Source organism: Malaclemys terrapin, chromosome 5 (genome assembly GCF_027887155.1).
Source record: "Malaclemys terrapin pileata isolate rMalTer1 chromosome 5, rMalTer1.hap1, whole genome shotgun sequence".
In the NCBI taxonomy this organism is placed as follows: Eukaryota; Metazoa; Chordata; order Testudines; family Emydidae; genus Malaclemys; species Malaclemys terrapin.
In genome coordinates, this window is record NC_071509.1 from 46,700,627 (window position 1) to 46,721,818 (window position 21,192).

Here is a 21,192-nt window from a genome sequence, read left to right on the forward strand (position 1 = left end):
AATATAATCCAGCTAGTTTCAATTATTTTGGTAATTTATTTAAACTACAATACAATGGATGGCGAATGGGAGTGGGGAGCATTGGAGGAAATCATCAAACCCCCTTTGTCTAATAGTAATATAGCTAGTATTGACCCTTTACTTCTAATTATTAGTCAACAAATATATGCAGCCATGTGCTAAGTGTTACATCATAGGCAACTGAAGAGCAAGTGAGGGCTGGGGACTCAAACTCACAATTTAGACTGGCTACTGATCATCTTCAAAAAGGCCAGTAGCGAACAGTTCATGGAGAACATTTTGATAGGAATTTTTTTCATTCCAAAAATTTAGATCAGTTCTAATCACTAAAGCACCAAAAGCATTTATTAGGCCATACTGTCCTTTACAATTAGGCTCCTTTACACCACTCTAACAATGTAAAGGAGCCTTACAATTTTTACACTGATTTTATACTCCTGGGGGAATTCACTAAGCACAATGGGAAAAATTCACCAAGCAGGCAGGCTGCTACGTTCTCCTCTGTTAGAGGAAACAAAGCCTGCCCTACGCCTACCTCTTCAGAAATACCCAAAAGCCATGCCCCTCAATGCCGAGCGTACTGCAATAGCGAGCGAGATGGACAGAGTGTCTCTCTCTCTCACACACGACTGCCCAGCTCCCCTCCCTGGTGGTGATTTACGTCTCTACCAGATGCTCTGGGTGCCCAAACCGACCTGTCTGCACTGCCAGGGAGTGTGCGTATGACCGCTCTTGTGGCTTCCCTTTGCTTTCATCAGAAGTCATTTTTCTGCAGGTAAACAAAGAAATCTGCGGGGGCCATGAATTCTGCGCATGTGGAGTGATGCAGAATTCCCCCAGGAGTAAAATACATCAGAAGTTCTGTGGCCCCACAAGGTTCCAAAGCGCTGTTTTCATCAATGGATATAGATTGGGAAGGGAACCTTTTGAGGTGACTACCCAATCCTGCCTTCCCCTCCAGGTAGGGAGAGAAATCACAAATTCCATGATATATGGTGTTTGAGGAGACAGAATGTCTCTAAAGTCTGGATAGAAGGGGTAGAATCCTCTCCATCTGTAAGACAGGTGAGGAGACTAATTTGGACTCACAGTTTAGAGTGAATTCCCCAACAGCTCAAAAAAAGAGCTGCTTGCCAGAGAAAGGATAGGGCGATCAGTATTAAAATCGCCTTCATGTCAGATTGGGAAAAAAGGGCACACACACTGCTTGTGATCCCCACTACCAGCACTAAAACTCTATAGAGCCAAATTCATGTACTTACACGCATACACATATTCTACAGGGCTTACTGCAGCTTTAGAAGGGGTAGAGGGCATAAAGACCCATGGAGAACTGTTATGGGGATCGGGAACTCATTTTCATGGGAAGGCATGTTTTACTCTGATTAATGTGGGCAATGGAAGGGAGATTGTTCTTCAGGATATTGGTGTCTAAGAAATGTGGTCTAGAAAGAAGATTTAGACTGTCTGGATGTGTGAGGCAACGGAATCAGGAGACAAAGGTAAGCTCCAGGTATTGGCCTGAGTGAAAGGAAGGATGGTATGTTTAACTGATTTAGACCAGGGGAAAGTGGAAAGGGATTTGGGAGGAAAATAATGAGTTCAGTTATCATGATGTTCAGTATAAGTTTATGGACATATGCAGGAGAAAATGTCAGAGAGATGGGCTAAGACAGTGGACTGGATGGAAGACAAGTCAGAAGTGGAGAGGTAGATTTGTGAATTATTGGTAGTTTGTGAAAGATCGTAGTTAAAAGCTGTGTGAATAGTTGAAGTGCAGAAAAAGAACAGGTTGGGTTCTAGGACATAGCATTGTGACTACATAATGCATCTTATAATGTATGTAATATAATGAAGCCCTTATAGAAAACCGTTTCAACTGCAACCCATTGGTGTAAGTAGGAAATTAAGATCGGGCTTCCAAACAAAATTTAATTTCCTATCTTTCTTCAATTTAAGCCAGAACCTTAGAATCTTTAACCCATTTTTTAGTTGGAACTTCTTTTGTCTCAGTTTAAAAGAAAAAGTTTCCATATACATCTTTTATAAAGTCATTATTTTAAAGCCGTTTATAAACATCAAAACTGGTGCTCCACATTAGCAGCCAACATGCAATGACTTAAAAAACTGGGACAAAATCCTGTACCCAGTAAAGTCAAAGGGAGTTTTGCCATTAACTTAAACTGAAACAGGATTTAGCTTCATGTTTTGAAATATAGAAGCATAAAATTGTGGTATAGCTTAGAAAAAATCTGAGCTGAGTTCTCAATCAGGTGTTAGGCCCCAATTCTGCATTAAGAACTGATAACATGAACACACAATGCTTATGAGAAGTTTGGTACTCTGCACTTGTCTAGGGATCCATGCAAGTGGACTGAATATAGACTCAAAGCCTTAAACTCTTACTCAGCAAACTACGTAAATATATGCCTAACTTTAATCACATTAATAGAACCACTAAAGTTAATGGGGGTACTCACATGCTTAAGGGTAGGCACATGCTGGATTCCTATAAATAAGGGTTTAAGTGCTAATAAACCCTAACTGATGGATGGCGGTGTTGCTTTAAGCTCGGATTCAGTAAGGCACTTAAGCATATGCTAAACTTTAAGCACATGAGTAAAACTATTCATGTTCAGCACACACTTAAGTAGTTTGCTAAATCAAGGCCGTTGTGAGACATTATTTTATATCACTGCACAAATGCCTACTATGAAACTTCATATTTAGATTAAGTTAAAATTACTATTCTATAACAATCTGTATTACTGAATAGTAACAAATACAAAGGCATATTTTACTAGGTTATCTGTAAAACCCACAGCAACCAATAAAAACTTATTTTAAAGCAACTTTCAGACCTGCCTCTCATAGTATTTTTTAAGTTCCAAGAGGCGCAGCAACAAGAGCTTCACATTTTCCTTATACAGCATTTCACAATATTAAACAACAGCTTACAAGTAGTCATTGAGATCTCTGCTCCCACGCCCAATCAGTACAAAAAACTGAAAAGAGAGATTGAAGCCTAACAGTTGTCCTGGCTAGAGACATTCAGTGATGTATTTTTCTCTCTATTAATTCACAGTATTGACATTAGCCATTAACATCAGCAAAAGGTGTTTTACCTGGCAAAAGTTGGGTATATGGGAATTAATCTAATGATTATCCTGTCTCATGTATAGTTTCATTATGTATTTTTTAAAAATTACATATTATAACTAAAAATAAATATATAGTGTATTTCAAAGTTAGTTTTAAATATTAAATAAAAATACCTGTCATTGTTAAACAAAATATATATAAACCATGCATTTTCAAATTAAGACTTGAGAACTGCACATTTCTAATACAAATCAGCAACTAATTTTCTCCAGAGTAAGAAATATGATAAATAGAGCTCTGCACGGAAACAAAATTTGTATCCGCATCTGATCTGCGATCCGCAAACATGGTCCGCAATATCAAATGGATATCCGCAGATTTGCAGGGCTCTAAATATAAAATTTGGATCTTCATCCATCCACAAATCTGGTCTACAGATATCCGCATCCCCTGATATAAAGTGGCTATCAGCAGATTTGTAGGTCTCTATACATAGAACTAATGTACCTATTAAGTTAAAATTTTCAAATTTTTATGCTTAAAGGTAGGCACCTAAATATATGTTCTGATTTTGATGAGGAGCAACCGCAAGTGCCAAAGAACCCTGAATGCTTCACTTTGCAAGTGTAACATTTTTAGCATATTTTATGTATGGAAAAATGTAGATAAGACTATTTAATTTTTCCATTATAATTTTTCTTTCTGACCTTTTTTCAAAGCTCCTGAATTTTTCACTCTGTTCTTTTTGTTATATTTTCTTCTAAATAGAATACAAATCCAATTAAGTTTAAGGAAATGTTACAAAGTAAAATTATAAGATTAAAAATTCCCAACAGCTGCACTATTTGTGAGAAGCTCCATCAAAAAGATAAAATTTTTGCTTTTTTTAAAAAAGCAGAAATTAAGGCAAATTTTCAAACCTAGAGGGTCAAATGTTAGGCATCTAATTTAAGTGGTCTGATTTTTGCAGGTGATAACCATCTGAAGTTCTTACTAAATAAGGATTTTTATTTAAAAAAAAATGTAATCCCACTCAACACTTTATTAAAATAGTATTAACTTGTATTTTATGTATGTAAGAAAAATAACCCAAACAAACTGGCCATGCTTTGGAATGGACAAACTTGTTTTTCCTAATTTTGAACCCACACAAACATTGTGAATTCAGAAGTTTGAATCAAATATAAACATCACTGGGTTTCTCTTTCATTTAAGGGAAAAATGTGATGAAAGGTGCAGAAAGAGAAACAATGAAAAACAAAGAAAGGTTGTGGAAAAAGGAGGAGGGGGAGTGTGATGTTGTGCAGACTATATGGTTTTATAAAAACATGGTAATAAGTGAATATAATGTAACTGGGATAGTTTTAGAAAAATATGGTAAAAAGTGAATATAACGTAACTGGGATATGCTTCATGCAAAAGGTCTCTTGTAAGGTATCATTACAAAGCTTATAATCTACTGAGTGTGATCATCCGATTTGTATAAATGCACCACTCTTGTATCTAAAACTAGAAATATAAAATATAACTCTGAGGGCCTATTGTAATTATGTAAAGTGTGGGCCATTAATGATGGTTTGGAATCTTGATGACTCCCATTGTCTGCAGATGGCTGGGTTTACCTGTGAGTCTTCCTGTATATGTGTGTGCTGGCAAGTGGGCAATGAAGTCTTGCAGTGACATCATGTCACCTGGACTGGAATCCATCTTTAACCTGGTGCTTTTCCGGGGGGGGGGGGGGGTGTGGAAACCCAGAGGGACAAAGGGTTCCCGCCTTATGCAAAAGATATATAAAGGGGTGGAAGAGAACAGAGAGGGGAGAGGAGCCATCATGAAGAATCCCCTAGCTGTCACCTGAGCTGCACCAGGGGAAAGAATTGTGCCCAGGCTTGGAAGGTGTCCAGTCTGAGAAAAAAACTTACCGAAGCATCTCTGAGGGTGAGATTATCTGTATTCAGTTTGATTAGGCATAGATTTGCGCATTTTATTTTATTTTGCTTGGTGACTTACTTTGTTCTGTCTGTTACTACTTGGAACCACTTAAATCCTACTGTCTGTATTTAATAAAATCACTTTTTATTTAGTAATTTACTCAGAGTATGTATTAATACTTGGGGGAGCAAACAACTGTGCATCTCTCTCTATCAGTGTTATAGAGGGTGAACAATTTATGAGTTTACTCTGCATAAGCTTTATGCAGGGTAAAACGGATTTATTTGGGTTTAGACCCCATTGGGAGTTGGGCATCTAAGTGCTAAAGACAAGCACACGTCTGTGAGCTGTTTTCAGGTAAACTTGCAGCTTTGGGACAAGTGATTCAGACCCTGGGTCTGTGTCTGGAGCCAGACGGGAGTGTCTGGCTCAGCAAGACAGGGTGCTGGAGTCCTGAGCTGGCAGGGAAAACAGAAGCAGGGGTAATCTTTTGCACATTAGGTGGCAGCTCCCAAGAGGGTTTCTGTGATCCAACCCGTCACAGGGAGAGACAGAAATTCTAATTAAAAAATTCTCTCTACAATAATCCATACAAGAATTATGTTAAAAGAATGCTTGGGTTGCAATGCTAAGCACTGTAAAGTCATGAAATGCCAAATTTAAAGTTGCACATGAAAGTGCAAATATCCTTAACAATATGTGTATGTATTATCATTAGAGCTCAGTGGGAAACATTTTTCCCATCTTGCAAAAGTTGTTGAGATTTTTGAAATTCTCCCGTTCTCCATCAGGATGAAAATGAGAGCTTTTGGAATTTTTCATGAAAAACGAGAGAGAGAGAGAGAGAGAGAGAGATAGGATGTGTCTACATTTCAAGCTGGGGGTGTAATTTCCAGCTCGAGTAGACGCACCCACGCTAGATCTGAGCTAGCATGCTAAAAATAGAAATCCTGCATGCACAAGTAGTGGTGGTTGGAAGGGCTAACCACCCCAAGTACATATGTAGCATCTTAGGGTACATCTACACTACAGGGGGGAGTCGATTTAAGATACGCAAATTCAGCTACGTGAATAGCGTAGCTGAATTCGACGTATCGCAGCCGACTTACCCCACTGTGAGGACGGTGGCAAAATCGACTTCTGCGGCTTTCTGTCGACGGCGCTTACTCCCACCTCCGCTGGTGGAGTAAGAGCGCCGATTCGGGGATCGATTGTCGCGTCCCAACGGGACGCGATAAATTGATCCCTGAGAGGTCGATTTCTACCCGCTGATTCAGGCGGGTAGTGTAGACCTAGCCTTAGATGGGTATGTACTTGACGTGGCTAATGTCTTCACTACCATAACTACACTCTGTTTTTAGCACACTAGCTTGATCACAGCAAGTGTGGGTATATCTCAAGTTGGAACTTATACCTCCAGTTCGAAGTGTAAATGTACTACTAGAGAGGCAGACCCCAGAAAAGTCAACAGTTTGGTAGATAGGTAGTCTCTTGGGGCACAGACCACTATACCTCAAATACCAAATAAAGAGTTTGAAAAGCTAATATTGGATATACTGTACCATTACCTCAATAATATAAAGGACTATATTCTTGTAGAAACAGTACAAGATGCATTTAGCTATTCTGCTGTAGTTCCAAGCACCATGAACCAACAACAAGTTCGTCAGATATCTGAACTGCAAACAATGAAAAAATATGTTTAAAAACATGTACATTGATCAGTATTACATGATATAAAAGTATTCTGTTTTAACATGTTTGACAGCATAATGATTTACCTGTGCTATGGAGTAATCCGAAGAATTAGCTGCCTGTAGCCCTTCATTTCCACTAATACCAACGCCAACATGTGCTGTCTGTATCATACTAACATCATTTGCTCCATCACCAATTGCCAGTGTTACTACTTTAACCTGTTTTTTTACCATTTCTACTACTTCAGATTTCTGAAGAGGAGACACCCTTTGGAAAAAAAAAAAAAAAGAACAAACCCTGAACATGGAAATTCTGAATGCACATTATGTTAAAATATTTTTTTGTTCTGCTAAAGGGCAATAAAATAGATTAAAGACAGTATCTGTCATTGAAATTCTCTTTTTACCTCCCTCAAAGACACATTCACAGGATTTTTCAGTAAGGTTAGACTAGGACTGGGTTTCCCATACATATGCCAAACATCATTAAAATACCTGTTATGAAATGCAGAAATTAATATAGCATTAAGGCTGTATAATTAAAATATTAAAAAGTCAGAAAATGTAAAAGGGAAAGTCCCAACAGCAGTGTTAACTTTCCATTGTATATTTTATATTTGTTTTAGATATGTTTTATATTTTATTTATATATTTTAGTGTGTTTATTTTTACAAATAGTAATATAATAAAACCACACATTAAAATAGAAAAACAGGAATAGACAAATAGTAAAAGTGGGCAACATTGCTGAGCTAACAGATGTTGGAATCTTAATTTTACAAAAAAGTCAAGGAATGAAAATTTTAACTATGCAACTATACTGTTTTACTCTTTATTGCACTGTTTTTGCAATTGCTGGCCTCCTCCCGCAGAACAAATTTTTGTACTGAGCCAGGGGTCCTACTGTTTTCTGCTGAGCTTTATAATGGGAACCTGCCAGTAAAGTGTGACGTTTACCCGCTCTTCTCTTTTGGCTGACATACTTGCTATGAGGAAAGATGTCTTCTGACATAGGTGAGGCAAGGAGCCGGTGTCCATTGGCTCAAACAGAGGGCCCATGAAAGCAGCCAACACAATGCTATAATGATGAATCCTTCATTGGAGAAAGACAAACAACACCTTTTTAAAAAAAAACTAGAAAATCTTCCCTAAGTGGAGGGTGAATTCCTGAGATTGCTGCAAAATGGACTCCCAGGAAACTCAGAAAAAAGACATGACAATTTGAGATATACCAGGTACTCTAAAATGTCCTGAATCCTAGTTTCTGAGGAAGGTATACCATGGAGAGTAGACCACATTGAAAAGCTTCCAGTTAGCTAAATAAGCAGATCTAATGGGTTGCTTTCTGCTATTAAGAACATCCTCTGAACTGCCACTGAGAAATCTTTCTCTGCCTGATCTAGCCACTCAACAACCATACTGTATGGTACCAACTGTTCAAGACTGGATGCAATAACTGCCCATGTTATTGGGACAGTAGGTTTGGAAGAGGAGGCCAAGGCCCTGGAGGCTAAATCAAGAGGCTGTGAAGATCTGAGAACCAGCATTGTCTCAACCATGCTGGAGCTATAAGAATTATTTTGGCATGGTCTCGCTACTAGAATATCCCAATCTCAGAGTGATTAGGACCCATTTGTCCATTGTTATAGATTCCCAAGCAGTGAGGAAATGGGATAATCCTCCCCCCAGAATGGTCGGGGGACAAGGTGGTAGGAAAATCACCAATGACTGTACTGCTGTCATTGAAAGAGAACGCAAATGGGCTGCTTTCCATGGCTGAGTTTGCGATTTTGTGTTTCTTTTTTGAGAATATGGTTGCCTTGATGTGTGGAAAGGCTGCCTATAATACTATACTATAATTGAAGTTGTTGAGATATGTATTGGGGGCTGGAGTATAGATCCTAATGAGCATTGTTAGAGTCTTTAAAAGAATGTAAGAGCTCATTGCTTTTATCCAAAAACAAGTAACAACCATCAGAAGGAAAGTCTTTAATAGTTGTTGAACGTCTGTAGCTATGCCCGAGTTCTGTACCCAGGAAGCTCGCCTCATTGTCATTGCAGAGGCCATCAAGCGTTAGGTACATCACAACAGCCCTTCTTGCCTTGGAATCTATGAATCCAGCAGATTGGACTGGTGTCAGCCACCCCAGGAAAGCCTTAAATTCCTCTCTTGCCTCCTCTCTAGTAGCTTTTCGGTTAATTTGGATATTGCATCCCAGTTTACAAAGTCCTATTTAACTATCAGTGCTTGCTGATTTGCTACATGCATCTGTAGAGAGAATGCAGAATAATTATTTTTTCCCAAATAAGCCAAGCCTCTTGGTCTTTTTTTCTTTATTTAAATCTCCCTTGATGCAATCTCTCCTTAGTGGCCGTCAACACTAAGCAACTTGGGGTTGGATGGGAATTAAAACACTCAAAGCCTTGCATAGGGACAAAATAGTGTTTATCCATGCGCTTAGCTGTAGAGGTTAGAAAGGCTGGTATATGCCATAAGGTCTTTGCCAGTTCTAGAAGAGCTACACTAATAGGGAGGGGCAAAAGCCTGGAAAATGTCTAAAAGCTTGTGTTTTGTTGTACAAGCTTAGTTTGTATACCCAAAGACGCAGCCGTTCTTCTCAGAAGCTCCTGATGAGACTTAAAATCAAGTGTCTGGGATCATTAAGTCATGGGTGAGGAGGAACACAGGTTCAGATGAATCGTCTTGCAATAAAATTGGTTCCTAAGGCAATGGTTCCTCCTGCAGCATGGACTGCTCTGGGGGAAGAGTATCTTTTCGTACTTCCAACACAAGTGGCTCTGGAAGGTTTGTCACCATGCATTCAGATGATCTTCTCCTAGTCTGAAGTGATGATCATGACCTTGGGGAATAGGAGACACACCAGATACACAATGGCCATTGAAGGAAAGTGTAAGGCATGGGGAGTCAGTAAGAACTGGGCCACAGTGATCTGTCCCTGCTGTATGATCAGTCCCACTCTAGAGATCAATGCTCCCCTTCTGGAGGTAATCTGGAAAATTTGATAGACCATCTGTGTCACGGGAGGGACAGCAAATAACTAGGAGAATGAACCAGACTGCGAGCGGTCAGTAAGCATTGGGGAGTGCAACATCTATTGGGGCTACTAGGCAACCTGATAATCTCTTTACAATGGGCGAAAGATCTAACCTCAGTACCAAGGCATGTATGGTAGTTGGTACCATAAAGGTTTCACGAGACATTGATGGCACAGCATCCTGAGATGGTTCTGGGAAAGAACTTGTAGTCGGTATGGTAGTAGAAACTGGAGTTTTTACCCAAGCCAATAATTGTCCCAGTACCAACATTCAGTGCCAATGTAGTTCCCAAGACTGAATGGCATCTGAAAACTGTACTGGTGCCAACACAGTGTGCACCAGTACCAAAAATGTTACTGGAGAAGGAGCTGAGCCCTTATTATACTTCTTAGCTGATACTGGCATCAGTACCACAAACAATCTCTACATCAGAGCTGAGGATATTGAAGACCCCCATACTGAAGGAGGTGCCAATAAAGCAATGGATTCATGAACCACAGGAGAGTCTGGGACAAAGAGGCAAGGCAAATCCTTTTCTGACTCATAAGCTCATGGAGTTGTCAGTACAAGAAATGTTGCTGCTGTAACAGTGTCCACTGGTACTGGACTAAATGGTCATCGTGCAGACAGTACCAGAATCAAGGGTACTGTACTGACATCCTCCTCCTTCAGTACTGGAGAGATGTGGGCTGATGGTCCAGCTCAATCCGGTGTACCTGCTGAATCCTGCTGGTGTCCTGAGTCCTTTTTCAAAGTTTTCTTTGACTTTAAGTCACCTTGGTCTGTCTTTTGTGTCATTTTCTGGGGAGGCCCTGGAGAACATTAACCTCTTTTTCTCCAAAGAGAAGAGGCCAAGTCCAGGGGTCTGTCTGAGACAACCGCAGCTACATTTGCAGTCTGTGCACAGGAAGCAGGGTGATCGCTAGATGGGCCCAGAGCCAAGCAAGTCTCATCGCCTGCATCATGAGGTGGTGTTTGAGGTGTAGGTCTCCTGAAACCTGCATTTTTTTTCTGAACAAGTGGCAGATATTGGACCTCTCCTTAATGTACCCTTCACCCAGGTACAAAAGGCAGCGAGGCATGCAGGTCACTATTTGGAAAAGACACTTCGTACAACAGGCAGTGCTTAAAGCCTCTTGAGTGCTGCATACCAAAGAGGTTTAGCACTGAAAACTAACTACAGTATTAAAACACACTTTAAAATATAAATGAAAACTTAAATAACAGGTGCTAACTGTTAACAGATAAGGAGAAAATTAAATTAGCTATCTGCACAGACGAAAAACTGTGAGGTAAATCACATGGGGAGCTCTGACTCAGGCCATGGGCAGTGAGAAGAAAACAAGGTGGGTTGGGCAGCACCACCCTCATATAGCTTTGGGGGAAGCCACAAGGAAATACAAGGTGTATGGACTGCTGCAAAAGGTACTGCTTCAGAAAACTCACCGGCTCCAATATGGTGAGCATGCGCACATCTGAGTGGAATACATGTGTGAACCTTTTCTTTCTTAGAGTGCCTTTGTGTATTCCTACTCATGGGCAGTTGGTGAGAAGTATGGCCCAGGTGGAACATGGGCTGAATTCTCAACTGTATAAAGACTGTAGCACCATTTCAGAAATCTAGCACTGAAGTGAAATGCTATGTTTAAACAACTGCATCTCCTTATATAATACCAGGCATCAAAAGTTCAGTACCATGATGGGGCTCCTGCAACCCTAAAGGACACAGTTTACTAAAGTATCTGGAAGCTCAAGGCCCAGGGGCTCTGTCCCGATTAGGATTGCAATGTTGCAATTATTCCAAAAAGAATTATTCTTATTTATACGGAAAAAATGATATCTTTATGGCTGTTAAGGAGAATCTGGGAAGGACAGATCCCCTCTCTTTCAACAAAAATTTAGTAAATCAAATAAAAATGGTGAATTAGGGCAGTGGAGGCACAATGTTATTTATATTAGTTAATTTACAAGAGTAAAAGGTGGTGTTTAATGATGGTTTTAAAAAAAGGAACCAGCTACTAAAAGTGAAATAAAGTTTTTATGATTGCATGCATTAGCCAAGTTCTTTGCCAACACAAACTGCTGGTATTAATAAAATGTTCCCTCAGCTCAACTGGAAGCATGCCTCACAGCCAAGTCTAGAGAGTCTGCTTGTCCTGCCATGGAAAAGATTGATATAGAAGGTTAAAACAGGCTCCTTTTTACAGGAGTATGACAGATGATTCATAGTCTAGTTTCACAGAGGAAAAATTTTCCTTGCTGCCTCAGCATAGATACTTCCTTCTTGTATTATTCCTTTTTTTCTCTTTCAAGCCCCTTCAGAAAAAGATGAAACGGGATAAAATTCTCTACATGAAAGAACCAAACTTTTTAATATAAATCAGAACGTAATTAAAAATAACTGAAAAAAATAATTAAAATAAAATAGCCCCCTGCACGTTGCTCACTCTTTATTTTCAGGGATTTTAGACATATTTTACATTTTGCTCTAGATCCCAACTGATACCTCTAGCCCTCCAGTCCCAGTAATCTAAATTCTTATTATTTGGTGGATACCACCAAATGATCTCTTCTGCTACTCTGGTGATTCACATAATGTCTAGCATTCCTAACAAAATGCCCACGCAAATCACAGGATGAATATTTTATACTTTTTTTTCCCCTCATCTCCTGGAGTTCCTGCTCTTGGGTGTAATATTCCTAATAAAGCTGCAGATGCTACTCAAACATGTACATTCATATTCAGGGCTGGCTCCAGCTTTTTTGCCGCCCCAAGTGGCAAAGAAAAAAAAGAAGAAAAAGAAAAACACGATTGAGCTGCTGCTGAAGTGCCGCCGAAGAGGAAGAGAGGGACTGAAGGCCCCGCCGCCGAATTGCCACCGCAGACCCGGACATGCCATCCCAATAAAGGACGGAGTGCCACCCCTTTCTATTGGCCGCCCCAGGCACCTGCTTCCATTAATGGTGCTTGGAGCCAGCCCTGCTTATATTACTTCCAATCTTTGTATTCCTGGATTTAAGACCATTAGGAAAATATTATGAAAATACCTTTTTCTGATTAAAAAAAGATTCAGGGATGAAAATATACAAACTTCCATTTTATTCCTGGTGAATCTCAGGATTATTTACAGTAATAACTCTTACCCTTTTTCAGCTACATGATGTTAAATATTTAATCAGAAAGCAAGAAGATCAATTGATCTTAGATGACTTAAATGTATTAAACTCAAACACTGAAACTGGTAACACCAACACTTTTTTATTGTTATAGGGTAGCTGCCAGCAAATATGCCTTTGATCTATGGGCAACTACAGGCCTCAGTGGAGGTGAAAGGAGTACCAGACACCTTTCATTCAGCCTAAAGAAGGGAACAATTAAATACTTCTTTATTGACAGCTGATATAATGGAATCTACCACCCAAGTCACGGACCAGCAAGTCCAGGCTGGAGGAGAAACTGAACCATAGGGGCCATAGGATTTCCATGGTACCGATAGCAAACACAGGGACTGGCTGGATTGCATCTCTGTGCATAAGAATCAGGAAGTAACCTGGAAAGCCAGGAGAAAGCCCAAGAAGCACTGGTAGTGTGGCCCTTGGAGGAAGCCAAGAGAGAAAGCTGTTCTTATCTCTCAGTTGATGCTTTGATGCTTCTTTGATCTTGAACAAGTCCCCTTGTTATGGTGGGCTACCAATCTGAACAGACTGATGTCCATGATCAAGAGAATGGGCTTTGATTGTGAAGAAAAGGTCTTAATAGAACGTGTATTTCCTTTGCACTTTTTGTTGGGTCTGAGTCCAGGCTTATAGGAAAAGTCTTAGAAGCTATCTCATATGCATTTTTGTCTACGAAGTGATCTCTATACAAGGCCCAGGAGCTGGAGTTAAAGGTGGATAGATAACCCTATGGAGATCAGTGCCTGAATCTTGTTGACCCTATCCTATGTTGGGTAAACACTGGCTGTTTTGAGCCAGATCCCGGACTCCTGTTTTGCTTGTCAATTCCGCCGTGTTGTGGTATGGACTACAATATCCTCTTCCATTGCACGATCACATAATATTATACAAACAACAAATTATAATATATGATTTACTTCTACAAAATCTGTATTGACTTTGACCTTTTATATTCTCTTTTCTCAAATGTTGTTAAACTAGCTAGCTAGCTATATATTCAATAAGACTGGTGCCAGAAACAAGTCTATTCCTGGATAGTATTTTATATTCAGAAAGAAAAAAAGTTCACACCTCAAACCTTACCTGCAACAAATAACAGCTTTACATGACAAAGCCAAATCCAGGAAATACTGTCTTACTCCAAATGTCAAGGCATACTTCAGTGTTTTACCATCAATTATAAGAGCAAAGTCATTTTCCTTTCTCAAAGCATCACCAAGTGTACTGCAATGACGACTAAGGGTCTCTCTTGTTCCCTGTTACACAACAAAATATACATGTTAATTATCTTTATTTCTATTTGTTGCTCCATTCAAAATAAGTTGTACTTTTTAATGCAGTAGTAAAGAGCAATTGATACTGTATTTCTACCACTAAACTTACACTGTACTTAATCTGTTGTCTGGCTATACTGAAAGGAGGACAGGAGACACTTGATATGGATTTAATCAGGCCGCAACTTTATTATTAGATGTCTGGGACTGCCCGACATATAGTGCAGGCAACTCCATGTTTATTCAAATAACTATCCAGGGCTTCCACCAATGCCCATTCATTTTCCATTCAGGTCCCCAAGCTAACCCATGGCTTGGACCCGAACATCCACCCCCACTCATAGGACGGTTAAGATAGGCTATAGAAATGGGGGTTGGCTCCCTACTGTATCAATCATAGGAGCCCCGAAGCCCCTTCATTCTGTTCCTTTAACCAGCACTCCCTTTTAAGTCCTTTATGAGGTCATTTATCTAGACACTGGATGCCTTCCTTATGGAGTACCTGCATTGGATATCCACTCCACACTTACAAATTGAGACATACAACCTTTTCTCCTCACCATAATGAGTCCTCCCTGACACCTCCTGTGGGGAAGGTGAAAAAAAATCTCACTCCACCGAAGCCAATGTGGGAAAAGGAGAAAAATTCCTTCCTCCCTCCCTCCCTAAAAAGGAGTGACTAGTGCAATGCCCACAGCAGGTCCTAATCCAACCTGATATTCGCATCTCTACGGGAGGGAGGGTGGGTGCCACCTTGCCTGCTGCATGGAGAAAGGGCTTCCAATACCCAGGGCTGGCACCTTTAAAGCCTTACATTTCCCAGAGGTGAGTCAGTGCCACAAAGCTGATCACCACCCACCTTTTTGCATCAGTTTCTGACCTCCTTCCTTCCCCCTCTGCCATAAAGCACTGCTGTCTTCCTTCGGCAAACCTGGACAATGTTCCCCCCACTTCAGGTGTGGTGTGGTCATTATGTATTTTTGCAGTTTTTGGAAAAAATTGTGATTATTACATCAAAAATATCTGGGGAAAATATGCCAGTGCCTTCAAATATTTTAGATATTATTTGTTTAGGGACAAATATATAAATTACTGTGATAGCCAATAGTGACTCTAAAGCTTTGAAACAGTTTTCAATATAACCTCATATTTACATGGTCATAACTTGCCAAAACATTCAACTTCTGGGCTAAATATTTCTTTATCTCATTCTTGGTTCTTGCCTGTATATACAAAATTAAAAGGAAAATCTAAGCAAAATGTCTTAGTAGTTTGAATTACTGGATAGTGAAAAAAACCTACCTTTCCCCCACTGTAGAAAAATTTGAACCATACATTAAACAACTCACAGCAAAAATAATTTAAATTTTAAATGGACATATAATTCTTAGTAAGGAAAACATGTGTTGCTACATTTGGGGTGGGGAAAAAATAAAAGTTACAAATAATCAATCACTTCTGGGTATACTTCGATATGAGCAGATCTTCATGAAGCTCCAGCCCCTTTGTGACATTAATGCATTTTTCATTGCCCAGCTTGGCAGGACCAATGGCTGCTGCTTTCAAGCTGCATATTGAAATATTCTTCAAATTCAAAGCTTTCATTAAAATAAAAACAAACGAACCCTCTCTATCTCTATGTTGCAAAGATGCAGATATCCAAACATAAAACATTGAACTACTGCCCCATTAATCTAGATTTACATATAACTGATGCCAACCAAAAAGCGGAAGTAAAGACTAACCCTTCCCCAATGTTGTTCACCTATGAAAGGGACTATTTAAATAATGAAAGTATTAAGCACATGCAATTATTTTCTTTCGTTGAAAAACCCATGATACACAAAAACTACACACATGCAATATTAAGGACGTGTAGTTAAAAAAAATCTTAACATTTTAGGAAATAAAAAATTAAGGTTTCAAAAGCAACGTTAATTCTGCTGCAATGCATATACATAATATATTCTATTTCTGCTTTTCAGTTAAAAGTATAGCTTAATTATAATGCTATTTATAATGTAAATGGATGTGGAATACAACAAATTAAGGTTCTAACAATAATGCTTATTTTGCATTTCCTGACTTTTTATTATTTTACCTGTTCAACATTAATGTTGCATGAACATTGCATTCATCTTATGCATGAAACAAGACAGGAAGTAGAGATACAGTATTTGCAATAGAATAAAACCATTAACAGTATTCCTGTCCTTTGTTTCAACTATGGACCTTTTCACGACTCTTGGGCCTCAAGATGCCTACTTCCACATCTTGATAAGGCAAAAGCATAAGTACCACTTAAAAGTTTATTGTGGCCAATGACCACTATCAATACAAGATACTATCATTTGGGCTGTCAGCAGTCACCAAGGTGTTCACCAATTAACAGGCTGTGCTTGTAACTCAACTGTATCATCAAAGCCTGAAGGTGAACCTATATCTGGATTCCTAGCTCATGAGAGCTCAGTCCTATAGTGTAGTAGCTGAGACCCTGTGGGAGGGCTTGCTTCTTCTTCACATCTCCCAGTCTGTGAGTAAACAAATAAAAAAATACATGCTGGTCTCAACTCAGATTCTAAGAGCCCTGCCAATATTTCACCAGGGCTCCTGCATGCCTATCTCAAGATGGTTCCAAAATCCCATCCAGTGAACCTAGCTAGGTCCAGGCTTGAAAGCCCAGTGACATGTTGTGTGTATTAGTCTTGACGATTGCCTGCACTTTTGTCACCCATCCCCTTTGCAAGATTACAGATGTAGCCATTGCAAAACTGGTTGAATCTGTTGTACAAACCAAGTATTTTATAGTTTGGATATGACAGTTTCTTCTTAAGAAGGTCTAAGACTCTTGTGAGGCAGCACAGCTAGAGTATGTCATCAAGAAGTTGCCCTTCCCTCAGCCTGCTCTTCAAATAATGATAGATAAGGATGTTTCCACTCTGGGTTTAGGAGCATACTGAGCATTTTTTACTGTTGAGGTATTTGAAGACTGCAGGAGTCAAGAATAAATAAATTTGCTAGAGCCCAGGGCTATCAGGCTGCCTTTCAAATCCTTTCTCCCATAGATCAGAGGGGATCTTCTAAAGATTTTCACTGATATTATAGTCTCAATGTATTTCCTGGACAGGGAGGATCTCAGCCAACTTGTGTTATATCAGGAGGTTATCGATCTGTGTGAATGATGCATCTGGAATGAAGTGACCTTTATTTATACCTCCATGGTGCATGTTTAAAAAAAAGATACCATTGCCAACAATCTGAGTTGGAATGTTGGCGTTGGAGTGGTTCACATAAGTGGTCACTCAAACCCTCTGTGGTTGTATGATATTTGTAAGGGGTTTGCTCATGCTGAAGACCCAGGTCAATTCACTTGTATATTAGTATAAATCAAAGTAATTGTTAAATGTATAAGAGGGTTTGGTGTTTAAACTTCATGAAAATGAATGGAATATTACATGCATTGTTTTTACTTATGTGTATCCTGTTATAATGGAGTAGCAAATATTTGCATTGTGCATACCGCTGTAACTAAATAACCCATCAAACAACGAAGAAGCCTTGTGGAATGCAAATGAAGAACTTTAAAGGAAAGTGCTAATTTCAAAGCAAGTGGTCATTGTGTGGTCAAAGACTTTAAATAGATTCCTCACATTCTGTCATCAAAGGAAAGGCCCACATGGGTAGTGACCCTGTCAGCTTGCTTTCTGTGAGAAGAAGCTATAAGTATGGATTCAGGGAAAGATCCTTCATCTCTGGACTGTTTGGATTCTAACAGGGTGGAACAACTGAACGAGAAGACAGAGATCTCCAGAGTTATTCTGGGTAGTCCTGAGAGACTTTTGGGAAACTGGTAGTTTATTACATCACTGCCATCATTTGGAATTATAGACTGTGGCTCACCTGTACATATATTTTGCCTGCTTCAACCTCTCAATAACTCTCACTCCTTTTCTTAGCTAATAAACCTTTAGTTAGTTTACTATAGAATTGGCTACCAGTGAGGTCTTTTGTGTAAGATCTAGAGTAGCAATTGAGCTGGGGTAAGTGATTGGTCTCTTGGGACTGGGAGCAATCTAATGTAGTGTGATTTTTGGCTTAAGTGACCTATTATCACAAAGTCCAGTTTGTCTGGGTATTAAGATAGACTGGAGAGTTTGATTGGGCTGTCTGAGACTCCATGGTAAGACTGGTATAGTGATCCAGGAGTTCACATTTGTTACTGGCTTGGTGAAATCTAATTATAGAACACATCATCAATATGGGGGTTCTGCCCTTTTTTCTGACAGTCTGTCCTGAGGTGGGTACACATGATCATGAGCCACTCCAGACAGCGAGATGGGGCATCAACATGGGCTTGTTTGCTACAAATCTAAAGAGTGTCTGATGTTGTGAGGGACTGAAGGCAAGACTTAACTCACTCATTGTATGTATCTAATGTCTTTCTAGTACACTGGGAGAAAGGGCTTATTTAAATCTTTTTTTAATTTCTTCTCAATGCATGTGGCTCTTAATTCTCTTCATACATCAGCAGGGTTGCTAGGCTTTAGGGCAGAATGCCCTGTCCCTTGTCCCAGGACATCAAAGCAGTCATGTTGCAATCCAGAAAGGCTTAATTATGCTACCACATTAAAAAAAATTAGAAACCTTTCGAGATAGTTAAATCTACATACCACGAATGATAAAAGAGCTGTTAGCTACTACTTATATCTAAGCTGTTTAGAAAAAAATCAAATGGACTATTTATGCCTTTGGAGACTAAGTGGATAATATTATGCATCTGGTCACAGTATGAAGTATTTGATGTTCCCATGCCTGAGTATCACCTCAGGTGTCAGTTACTTAAGGGGACACAATTTTTTATTACATGTATCTATGATAAGCCCGTAACTGAAATCTTTAGGGCTGCTATGAAGATTTTGGTTCACAGCCTCACAAATCCCTATTTTTTGAACACAGCATCAACAGCAGATGTTTGTTTTGGGAGGGCAATATTTCTATCACTGTTTTAAATAGCAGGAATTCTCAGTCCACTTCTTCAGGAAGGTTGCTGAGACCTAATCTCCTACAGTGGGACTCTATGAAAGCAGTATCATGAAGGAGAAATGGAGATTAAATATTTATAGTAACTCTTGTTCTTTGTGTGGCCTTCAGAAAGCCACAATTACCCTCTCTTTCTCCTGTTTTATGCTTGAAAGCCCAGCTGCAAAGAAGGCTTTTGGAGGTCGACAGGAACAGAGAAACTTATTTATACCTTTGCTGTATAGAAAGTTTGACTTGAGGAAAATATACATTCCATGAGGGCTGCTCCTCAGGAATATAGTTTCTGTATTTTTTCCTCTTGGGAAGACAGTCTTCACAATAATCCCACCCTATTTAGCCTGGGACATGTTAAATTCAACATGGTCATGGGATCATTTCAATGATTTATATAAATATGACAATCTAACATACAAATACTGAGCAGAAGTAATTTTTAAATACACTTTTAAATGGGCTTAATGGGACTAGCATCCTAGGATCTGCCCCAACCCTTTTTTCCAGAATACATATTTTTTGCCCACATTGTAAGGCACCGGAGGCAAAGTTTTCCGGATTCTCTTTCTCAGATGGAAGATGATGGGGGTTATTTTTTAAGATTGGAATTTTTCCTTTTAATTTCCTAGTCTCCTCTTCCTCTGTTGAAATTGCAACGGAAGGTAGACCTCTCTTTTTGTCTACAATTACACCCTCCAGATAGTAATATTGTGCCATGGCTATACATATTCTTAAAATGTTTAGTATGAAGTAGATTCTCCTCTGTTAACATTACAGTTACATAAAAATGAAAGTCTAGGAAATAATTTATAAAATAAAGACTTACAATTACAATAGCGTATTTTATTCACTGAACAGTTGTTTTTTCAAAAAATGTGCTCTTGATTAACAAACACTGCAAGATACTGTGTATTATGGCTATTTCTAACCTCTGCACACGATTCATTTAACTTTTGACTCTACTTGTAAGACTCTGATATTGATTACAAAGTTTACTTTTCACCTCAACTTCCATTGTTGTTCGTAGTACAAGAAGCATAAATAGATTCTCTAAATTATCCTTAAAAACTCTCATTGCAAACTTAGCAAAACTGTCCACTACTTTTAGGCATTCTAAAAGAGTTTTTAAAAATACCTTCCCTATGGGGAGATTTTCCAATTTTTTTTGAGGGGCTTTTAAACTGTTGTACTACAAAAAGTGATTTTGTACTCATGATAACACAGGGTTCTATATTTATTTCTCAAGTACTTCCAAATCAAATAGGGAAGTATCCAATACGAAAGAAGATTTTCAAATCTCAGGTTAACTATGCAGAAGATGGCAGTTAGAAGAATCAACCTGTATTTTTTCCTGCTGCTGCACCAACACCAGTGATAAGTATTGTACAACTGAAGCTTATCTGATCATTTTGGTATAGATGAGCGAGGCAGAATTGAATCCAGCATGCTTTTCCATAGCTATTCAGACTCTGCAATGATAATAGGAGTGTGACAAGGTGGACTAGACCCAGAGGCCCCCTGCTGGAGGCCTCAGGGTCCTGCCACACCCATCCCAGGAAAGGAGCAGTAGAGAGGTTGTCCAAGAGGGCTACAGTGGCTGCAGGAGAAGCAGCCAAGGGGAGAGGCTGCAGGAAACAGCCAATCAGCACCCAGCAGGCCCATAATAAAGGAGCTGCAGGGCCAGAGTGAGCTCTGCTGCAGATTGAAAAGGACATACCAACTGAGGGTCCTATGATGGGCCCTGTTGGACTGTTTTAGAAGACTGAGCCCAGGGATGGCTGCAGGATATTGGGGACATTTTGGATTGTGTACCCCGGAAGGAATTTTTTTGTTTTGCACATGGACAGAGTGTAACTTGGCTGGAGGGCTGGGTCACCAACGACCCTCCTGACGAGGGC

At 39.5% G+C, this 21,192-nt stretch overlaps 1 protein-coding gene across 3 annotated transcripts in view; it reads right to left on the minus strand.

Moving 5' to 3' along the window:
• ATP8A1 (ATPase phospholipid transporting 8A1) overlaps positions 1–21,192 on the minus strand; it is a 245,141-nt gene that overhangs the window by 65,112 nt on the left and 158,837 nt on the right. For all 3 annotated transcript variants that reach the window (XM_054029714.1, XM_054029717.1, XM_054029715.1), the window contains 3 exons: positions 14,070–14,242; positions 6,837–7,020; positions 6,624–6,734 (listed from right to left, as the gene is read on the minus strand). In XM_054029714.1, the coding sequence (XP_053885689.1) occupies positions 6,624–6,734; positions 6,837–7,020; positions 14,070–14,242 (468 nt within the window). The remainder of the gene's footprint in view (positions 1–6,623; positions 6,735–6,836; positions 7,021–14,069; positions 14,243–21,192) is intronic.